This window comes from Giraffa tippelskirchi, chromosome 12, assembly GCF_054371585.1.
Source record: "Giraffa tippelskirchi isolate mGirTip1 chromosome 12, T2T-mGirTip1v1.2.pri, whole genome shotgun sequence".
Lineage (NCBI taxonomy): Eukaryota > Metazoa > Chordata > Mammalia > Artiodactyla > Giraffidae > Giraffa > Giraffa tippelskirchi.
The window spans coordinates 72,547,472-72,557,170 of record NC_137286.1 but is presented as its reverse complement, the minus strand read 5'-3'; the positions used below and the strand labels follow the sequence as shown (position 1 = coordinate 72,557,170).

At 53.9% G+C, this 9,699-nt stretch overlaps 1 protein-coding gene and 1 long non-coding RNA gene across 2 annotated transcripts in view; one reads left to right on the top strand and one right to left on the bottom strand.

Moving 5' to 3' along the window:
- The first annotated feature begins 3,642 nt into the window (after nt 1-3,642).
- Nucleotides 3,643-5,422, top strand: LOC145529677 (uncharacterized). The gene is made up of 3 exons (XM_081550278.1): nt 3,643-3,807; nt 4,207-4,519; nt 4,770-5,422. Exons 1-3 carry the CDS (start codon nt 3,673-3,675, stop codon nt 5,396-5,398), a joined length of 1,077 nt encoding a protein of 358 aa, XP_081406404.1. The 5' UTR covers nt 3,643-3,672; the 3' UTR covers nt 5,399-5,422.
- The window catches only part of LOC145529713 (uncharacterized), a 40,579-nt gene continuing 36,253 nt past the window's right edge, over nt 5,374-9,699 (bottom strand). Inside the window, exon 6 of the long non-coding RNA XR_014071303.1 lies at nt 5,374-7,576. This is a non-coding gene — a long non-coding RNA (uncharacterized LOC145529713). The remainder of the gene's footprint in view (nt 7,577-9,699) is intronic.

The following is a 9,699-nucleotide window of genomic DNA, read 5'->3' as shown; positions in this document are numbered from 1 at the left end:
CTCCCCCGGCCCCACCCCTTCCCCTACCCCAGCAGGACGAGAGCTCGTCTTCCCCTGGCTTCCAACGTGAGGCCCGGCCCTGGGCCCCGATTGGGCACTGCCCCAGTCCGGAGCCAATCACAGTGGCCAGGGAGCTGGAACGCACCGATTGGCCAGGGCCAGGTCATGTGACCATGCTCCCCAGGAAACACAAATATTACCAAGATACCCTAACAAACCAATGAACAAAATTATCCAGTAAAGGCAAACCGTACTTTTTAATGAGGCCAATGTCACAGAAAAAAAAAAAAAATGCTTCACAATGAACTGCTCAAGGAAGCTACTAAATAAACTTTCAGAAAAGTTAAGTAGTTTTTTTTGTTTTTTAATAGGTTGACGGAGAGCTATACCTTTCCCATCTATGTGAATTTAGGTTTAAACTAGATTTCCCTTGGCTATTATATACGACAAAAAAAAAACCCACATCACCCCCTTTCACTCCCCCCACCCCCCAAAAGTGTTTTAGTCTATTGAGTTTTTGTGTCCTCAGTTGTGTCTGATTCACGGCAACTCACGAACTCTACACAGCCAGGCTCTTCCGTCCATGGAATTCAGGGCAATTTTTTTCTGTCACAGTAAATGCCCACCCTGGGTGATCCAAAGGCAAGGGCTCAGAGGCTCCTGAGAGTCTAACTCCTTTCAGCCGAGCACAGAGCTGGCTCCTCACTGGGATGCCTGTGGCCTGGGGCTCCCAGAGGGGAGAGCAGCACTCGCCCCACCGTGTGGTCACTGCTGGAAGTGCAGGCTGCTCCTCACTCCCCCTTGACAGTGTCCCTGAGGGCAGAACAGTGGGAATCTACTCAAGGTGGAAATGCAAACTCCCATGCAACCAAACTTCCCACAAGGTCTCCAAAACCACTCAGGAACAGGGAATTGGAAACTGCAGGGCATGACATGAATGGAGATGGAGACTTGACACCTTACACCGAGTTCACTTCCAGTTATCCCTAGACAAAGTTTCCATGAAAACTTGTCACAAATCTAGAAGAACAATGAGCAGAAACCGGACACGTGCTTTGAGTCTTCACACACAAAACTAAAAGGCAGTCCACAAAACAACCCAGAGAATACAGTGGACTTTGCAAAATCAAAGATATCTACTGTGGGAAAGACCTCATTACAAAAGCAAAAGACAGGTCATACATCGCGAGACGAATGAGTGGAAACACAAAGCTTCTCAAGGATGTGTCTCCAAACAGACAAAGAACACCAACACAACAAGCCTGTGAAAACTAGGGAAAGGTCTGAAGGGACACCAGACTGAGGAAGACACACACAGAGTATCCCGGATGATGTCCAGCACTGAGGGCCTGAAGAAACAACAGTCTAGTTGCACTCCCTCAGGCCTGTGTGACCCTGGATGAGGCCTCTGTTTCCCGGTGGCTCTGAGAGATGGACAGGGAGGAAGGGGAAGAGAAATCACTTGCATTTCTAATACTCACAGCAAAGTCTTCCAATGAGAAGGGAATTATCACCCCCACTGACAATGCCATTCACTGAAGTGATACCCACGAGTCCATCTAACCCAGAAGGGAAGGAAGGACCTGTTCTCACCAAACGGCGAGAGATGGAAGAAGGAAGATCAAGCCCAAACCAATCACTGGAAAGAGAAGCTGTGCTCAGGGCTTGAAAGAATTCCTATTGGGAAAATGATGTCACAGCCCCACAAGGCAATCCACAGCTTGGACGCTATTCCTCCCAAAATAACAATGCATTGTCGCACCGAACAAAGAATTGCAAAAGGGGTTACGGAAACAGAAAAGAGCCTAAATTGTCAATACAATCCGACGAAAAAGCCCCGATACGGACATCCAAGGTTGTGTGAGAGGAAATTAGACGACCAAACTAGGATCCTCAGGAGAGTATCGGAGAAGGCGATGGCGACCCACGCCAGTACTCTTGCCTGGAAAATGCCCTGGACGGAGGAGCCTGGTAGGCTGCAGGCCATGGGGTCGCGCAGAGTCAGACACGACTGAAGTGACTTAGCCGCAGCGGCAGCAGCAGGACAGTATGCTATTGGGAATACAACAACACACACAGATCCAGATCGATGCAATAAAGTTGAGGGTCCAGAAACAAACCCCGGCATCCATGGTCAACTCATCTCTGACACAGAAGGGGAGAATATCCAAATGGGAACAAGAAAGCCTCTTCAATAAATGGCCATGGGAAAACCAGACAGCTACATCTGAAGAACGCTATTGGTTTTGATCTCACACCACCTCAATATCGGGGAAAAACCTCACCCTAAAGACTGATGTCATGAGATAGCTAGAAAGAAGCGTAGGTCAAAGGCTCCTTAACATCAGAGTCTCCTTGCCATTTGCTGGGCGGAGGTAGAAATGGGTCTCTTCAAGTAAGGGAAAGAGGGAAACGAAGTACACCAATGGGTTTCCATCCAATGGAACCTCTTCACAACAGAGAAGCTAAGCATTCACACATGCAAAAGATAGGAAACGGAACATGAGAGACTCCTTGCAAGTGGTGTATCTGAGAAGGGGTTCATATGGAAAGAGACGAAGAATGCACAGCACTCAGATTCCAAGAAACACCACCACCACCCTTGACCCTTCCCCCATGACCAACTCCGACCTAAAGCCTTTCTCTCCCTCTAACCCATCCCTAAAACATAACCCTCATCTAATCATATACATGTGCATTCCTAGCATCCATCCATCCACACACGAGAGAGAAAGAGGAAGACACAGACTGAATCGAGAAAGGAAAAGAGAGGGACACAGCCAGAGAGAGACACGGAACCAAAGAGAGGAAAGGAGTCGATGGTCCAGACTTTTCATCAATCTGTCTCGAAGGTAGAAGCAATGACAGCGCCCATCCACCCCAGAAGGGGGAAAAGGACGGAAGGTTTGGAGAGGAAAAGACAAGAACGCAGGGAGCCATTAGAAGCTCAGCCACCCGCAGAAGCCGAGCTGGGACACTTGAACAGAATCTCAATGGAAACAGAGGACCAGAAAGTTGGCTACTCTTTTCTATAAGAGAGGGAGACCTTCGAGTCTTCCTTTCGGGCCTCCAACTTGGATGCGGGGTCTCAAAACAGTCAGGAGGGGCGGTGCCTTTTCCTGGGTACCACGGCGCATCCAGGCCTCGTTCTGCCCCATTCTGTGCTGTATCAGCCCTGGATGGAGTCTTTCTTTCTGAAGTCTCGGCGCACAAGCTCCACGTGATATCGGCCCCAGGTGGAGAGGCACGGAGCTGCTCGTAGGCCGACAGACCTAGGAAACAGATGGGAGAATGACCCCCACTCTGCAGATGGAGAGACTGGGGAAACCCTGAGGGGCATATGCTTGTCCAGGGCCACACCACTTATGAGAAGAAGGAGCCTGGTCTGAGAGCAGCGGGGTCCTCGGAGCTCAGGCCCTGGCTGCACCCAGGCCTCCCCAGGGCTGTGGGCTGGGCTGTGTGGCTGTCACTGTGCCTGCACATGGCCTAAGGGGGGTGGTCGAGCAGTCAGAAACCCAGAGATTCCCTTGGGAAGTTTTGGGGAAGGGACCTCAGCACGAACCCCAGGAAATGATGTCACCTGCCGGCAACAGAACCCAACAGAACCCGCAACCCGGGTATCCAGGCCTCCAGAGCGGAGAGGAGCCCCCAGCCAGATCTCTTGCTGCCAGGATGTTCTGCTGTTTGCCCCTGCCCAGAGGCCGGGGCCTCAGGAGAGCTCACAGGCAGTGTGCGTGGGCACCCTGTCGACGTTGGCTCAGGGCACCCCCGAGAGGCCTCTGGCCCTCTGCCCGGAGAAACAGAAAGGTAACACGGGGAGCCCCAGGCCGGGCCAGGCCACCTCTCCCATGCCACCCGGAAACACCGGGTCCTTTGCCTGTGTGTGTGGATGCGGGTTTCTCGGGGTGTGTCTCCCTCAAGGAAGCCCAGGCGGATGTGGGGTCAGAAGCCTGCGGACCAGTTGTGTCCACACCCCAGGGGAGAGCAGGCTGGCTGGGATGGGGAGAGTGCGGGCAGCGCCGGCCGCCCAGGCTGACCTCACACCCTCAGGTGGGTCTCTTTCCTCCCGGGTGGGGATCTGAGCAGACACACGTCTCTGACCCTTCTGGGAAGAGAAGTTCGAGCAGGCAGAAGCAGCGGCTCCACTGGCCAGGCCCAGCTCGGAAAACTCCCAGCACGGCTGGCTGACGGTCACTGTCGTTGCAGAGCTTCCCACGTGATGAGGCCGAGGACGGGGACACCCCGTCCACCTCCCAGAGGGAGGGGTCGGAGCACCACCCCCCCGCCCGTGAGGCCCAGTGCAGGCTCCAGGTGAGCGTGCCCACGGAGGCATCAGCCCCACCGGGGGCGAAGCGGAGGCGGGGAAGGCCTGCTGCCGAGACACCGCCCAGGATACACCCGGCGGCCCAGTCTGAGGCTGCCACGGAGCTCAGCACACCCGGCTCCGACCCAGAGTCCCGAGAACCCCGGCCTCTGAGGCAGCAGGAGGACCTGGAGCCCAGCACGCCAGAGCACAGAGGTGAGGACGCTGGGGCTGGTGCACGGGAGTGTGTGGGGAGGGGGTGCTGAGCTACACAGGGACGAGTCCCCGAAAGATGCTGCTGGGCCTGCAGCAAGCGCTGGCCTCACGCCCCCACCCCCATCTTGCACACTTCAGTCCCGAAAGACATCCGACCCTGGGTATTCTTTGGGAATCTCTTGGAAGCTTTCTGTCCCGGGATACGCACATGCCAAGGCTGGCCTGTGGGCAAACTTTGCTTCTCCCCCAGCTCTAGCACTGGCCTCCAACTGGAACCAGGCTCCACTTCCCAGACCTGTGCCTACAGAGGTGGTGGCTCCAGGTGCAGGACCCAGGGATCCACCGAGGGCAGATGGAGAACCGAGACTTGCCCTCGCAGAGACACCAGGCCAGCTGGGTACTGGCCAGCACACCGGGCAGATCGCATCTCCGTGCCTGCAGGACCCCCAGCCCCAGGCACTGATGTCCCACCCCCTCAGCCAGAACCTCCACCTCCACGTGCGCCTGTACCTGCTCGGGCTTTGGCAGGAGAACCCGAGGCAGAGGAGGAGTCACCGCCTCGGCAGGGAGAGCCTGCCCTGGCTCCCGCGCAACACCCAGACGCCGACGATGACTCACCCGCCCCTGCAGGAAGAACGAGCCCCCGCTCTGGACAGAGACCCAGAGCCCTTGCCGGAAACACCACGTCCAGGGGAGCGGTCGGCTCTGCAGCCTCCATCCCTGTCTGCTCACCGTGGACGCCGGCAACTCGGTCTGCCCCCAGGGGACATGGAGTTCCTTTCCCCTGAACTGCTTTGCATTTGGTTTGTTTCCACCTTTCTGGTGATGTTTTACTTTTTGTATGGTTTCGTCTATTTTTGTTGGTTAAGTTGGGATTAGTAAACTTTTTCATCATTGTTGCAATTTGGGAACACTGTTGTGTAACTCTGGTGATACTGTGTTACCATCACCACTCTGTAGTTTCAGACCCGTTCGATCTTTATGCCCCACCCGCCAACAAAGCCTGGGTTCAAGGCAAGGAGGCCCTGTTCATCCCTCCCCCCGATCCTGACCACAATTTCATCTTTTCTTTCTGCATTCCTTCCTATATTCTTGGTGTCCCCAATCAATGACTCTCAGTGAAATGACTGAAGGAGTTTTTTTCGGACTCTCCACCTACTGTAAGACTCCATTGGAGAGTTCTCATTTTTATGTCATTTGAACTAGCCTTTGATAGCTGACAGGACGGTGTACGTCCTTTCAAGATATCATGTGCCAAACGAAGCCCTTTTGGCAAATGCCATCATTATCTCCAGGCAGGCATTGCTGTTTGAAGGGTGACATCTCAGCCAGAAGGCAGAGGCTGAGCTCCTCTTGTTGCACCAGCTCCCAAAAGAAGCCAAGAAAAGGAGCTGGAACAACAAACCACCCCAACGCCCAGGAAAGCGTTCTTCACGACAGAAGGCTAGCAAATGACCCAACAACCTTGTGGCCCAGAACCCCTCTAGAAAAATCACTGTTCCATACAAAAGAGAAACACATGGGAAGTTCCAAGGAGAGGCAATGCCCATGGCCAGTGTACTTTAGAGACGGCCTGACCGCTCCGGGGAAGACACGCACCGACGGAACCCCTTGGGAAACAGCAGTGAGAGTCCTCACCGTCGTAAGGGTTTCCTCTGGGGACAACCTGCCCTGGGCACCACATGAGGGAGCAGACCGGCTTCTCTTCCTCTGCCCCCACACCACTCACTCATGAAGGCAGCTCAGGTGTTCTCATGCCCTGCCTGCCTGCCTGCCTGCCTGGCTCATCCGTGAGCTGTGACCACCTCCAGGGCAGGACTCCACCTTCTCCTCTCTGTGTACCGTGAATCTGCACACAGTGGGCTTTCAGAACCTTAGGAGACTTGAGCCATTCCCACTCGAGCCAGAACCCTCCCCAGGAAGGAAAACAGCTGTGGAGTCATTTTCGCCCCAGCACTGGTTCCCAAACCCTGGCGGCTCCTACAGCCTCTACGGTGTGAAGAGGGAGGTCCCTTTTGACAGAGCTTTCCGGCTGTCAGATCGAAGCTGTTGTTTCACTGTCAGCTGTGTCTCTGCCGTTGCAGCCAGGTGGGCCACGCTGCTCCAAAGGAGCTCACAAGCTGAGTTGCAAGGGAGGTATTGAGAGGACAGGGATGGCTACAACGTGCTGCAAACTGAGTGAGGGTCCCCGCAATCCTCAGCAAAGGTCTGTGGTGTGCAAGTGGGGAGTAGAGGGCCCCCAAGTTCCAAAGGAAGGGAGGTACTCGGGAGATAAAGCCCTTGGCTGCTGTGGTAGCAGCTGCAGATGGCAGCTCGTCCACAGTGCACTTCGAATGAGGTCATATGAGCGGGACTCTGGAAATGGCTCCGAAATCCAGAGAAAGGGGTCAGGGTATGTGGGAATCCGGCGGGGGTGGGGGGTGGATGAAGGAAGGTGTCCTTCCTCTCTCCAGTGCAATTTGGTTTGGTGAGTCTCAAAGCTACCAGATGGCACTTCCCAAGTCAGGCCCCCGCAGGAATCAGGGTGGGCTGCGTGCCTCGGCCCCTGCCACAGGGACAAGCCACACCAGTGGCCTCCCTGAGCTCAAATGGCCGGATCTGGGGGTTCCGTCTGGGTGCACACCTCCTTGCTGTGGCCAAGTTCCCCCCTTCTCTGAGCACCAGCTTCATCATCCTCTCGAATGAGGACATCGATTGCTACCTTGGCACGTTAATCTCTTCATCCTGTGAAGACTCATTAGGCTTATCCTACAATTACTAGCTGGCCCGAAGAGATATCTCCTGAATCCAGATTAAGCTGGAGTCTCCCAGGCTCATCTGGCATGTCTTCCCTGAAGTCTGCCAAAACCCACACCCTTGCATTTCCAGGGACTCCCCTTAGCCGGCTGGGCAGAAAACCCAGCATGGTTCAAACAAGCTGACAGACAAGCGGGAGAGGACTCAACGGGCAGACGGCCTCCGTCAGGTCTCGGGTGGAGCTCTGGGACCACAGCAGCAACGGGCCATCCCAGCCCCTGGGCTCAGCAGCGCCCTCATTCTCAGGCCGGCGGCTCTGCCCTGAGGGGAGCAGGAAGGTCACCAACTGCCGCAGGCGGACCTCAAGCCCCTCCCACTGCTGGAGCCTGACCTCCCCCGGCCCCACCCCTTCCCCTACCCCAGCAGGACGAGAGCTCGTCTTCCCCTGGCTTCCAACGTGAGGCCCGGCCCTGGGCCCCGATTGGGCACTGCCCCAGTCCGGAGCCAATCACAGTGGCCAGGGAGCTGGAACGCACCGATTGGCCAGGGCCAGGTCATGTGACCATGCTCCCCAGGAAACACAAATATTACCAAGATACCCTAACAAACCAATGAACAAAATTATCCAGTAAAGGCAAACCGTACTTTTTAATGAGGCCAATGTCACAGAAAAAAAAAAAAAATGCTTCACAATGAACTGCTCAAGGAAGCTACTAAATAAACTTTCAGAAAAGTTAAGTAGTTTTTTTTGTTTTTTAATAGGTTGACGGAGAGCTATACCTTTCCCATCTATGTGAATTTAGGTTTAAACTAGATTTCCCTTGGCTATTATATACGACAAAAAAAAAACCCACATCACCCCCTTTCACTCCCCCCACCCCCCAAAAGTGTTTTAGTCTATTGAGTTTTTGTGTCCTCAGTTGTGTCTGATTCACGGCAACTCACGAACTCTACACAGCCAGGCTCTTCCGTCCATGGAATTCAGGGCAATTTTTTTCTGTCACAGTAAATGCCCACCCTGGGTGATCCAAAGGCAAGGGCTCAGAGGCTCCTGAGAGTCTAACTCCTTTCAGCCGAGCACAGAGCTGGCTCCTCACTGGGATGCCTGTGGCCTGGGGCTCCCAGAGGGGAGAGCAGCACTCGCCCCACCGTGTGGTCACTGCTGGAAGTGCAGGCTGCTCCTCACTCCCCCTTGACAGTGTCCCTGAGGGCAGAACAGTGGGAATCTACTCAAGGTGGAAATGCAAACTCCCATGCAACCAAACTTCCCACAAGGTCTCCAAAACCACTCAGGAACAGGGAATTGGAAACTGCAGGGCATGACATGAATGGAGATGGAGACTTGACACCTTACACCGAGTTCACTTCCAGTTATCCCTAGACAAAGTTTCCATGAAAACTTGTCACAAATCTAGAAGAACAATGAGCAGAAACCGGACACGTGCTTTGAGTCTTCACACACAAAACTAAAAGGCAGTCCACAAAACAACCCAGAGAATACAGTGGACTTTGCAAAATCAAAGATATCTACTGTGGGAAAGACCTCATTACAAAAGCAAAAGACAGGTCATACATCGCGAGACGAATGAGTGGAAACACAAAGCTTCTCAAGGATGTGTCTCCAAACAGACAAAGAACACCAACACAACAAGCCTGTGAAAACTAGGGAAAGGTCTGAAGGGACACCAGACTGAGGAAGACACACACAGAGTATCCCGGATGATGTCCAGCACTGAGGGCCTGAAGAAACAACAGTCTAGTTGCACTCCCTCAGGCCTGTGTGACCCTGGATGAGGCCTCTGTTTCCCGGTGGCTCTGAGAGATGGACAGGGAGGAAGGGGAAGAGAAATCACTTGCATTTCTAATACTCACAGCAAAGTCTTCCAATGAGAAGGGAATTATCACCCCCACTGACAATGCCATTCACTGAAGTGATACCCACGAGTCCATCTAACCCAGAAGGGAAGGAAGGACCTGTTCTCACCAAACGGCGAGAGATGGAAGAAGGAAGATCAAGCCCAAACCAATCACTGGAAAGAGAAGCTGTGCTCAGGGCTTGAAAGAATTCCTATTGGGAAAATGATGTCACAGCCCCACAAGGCAATCCACAGCTTGGACGCTATTCCTCCCAAAATAACAATGCATTGTCGCACCGAACAAAGAATTGCAAAAGGGGTTACGGAAACAGAAAAGAGCCTAAATTGTCAATACAATCCGACGAAAAAGCCCCGATACGGACATCCAAGGTTGTGTGAGAGGAAATTAGACGACCAAACTAGGATCCTCAGGAGAGTATCGGAGAAGGCGATGGCGACCCACGCCAGTACTCTTGCCTGGAAAATGCCCTGGACGGAGGAGCCTGGTAGGCTGCAGGCCATGGGGTCGCGCAGAGTCAGACACGACTGAAGTGACTTAGCCGCAGCGGCAGCAGCAGGACAGTATGC

What these genes read in the sequence shown, in the direction of transcription:
- LOC145529677 (XM_081550278.1), top strand. Translation starts at nt 3,673, where the DNA reads ATGTTCTGCTGTTTGCCCCTGCCCAGAGGCCGGGGCCTCAGGAGAGCT. An exon ending in CTGCCCGGAGAAACAGAAAG is followed by an intron (nt 3,808 to 4,206) that starts GTAACACGGGGA and finishes CTGTCGTTGCAG; the next exon opens with AGCTTCCCACGTGATGAGGC. An exon ending in CAGCACGCCAGAGCACAGAG is followed by an intron (nt 4,520 to 4,769) that starts GTGAGGACGCTG and finishes CTTCTCCCCCAG; the next exon opens with CTCTAGCACTGGCCTCCAAC.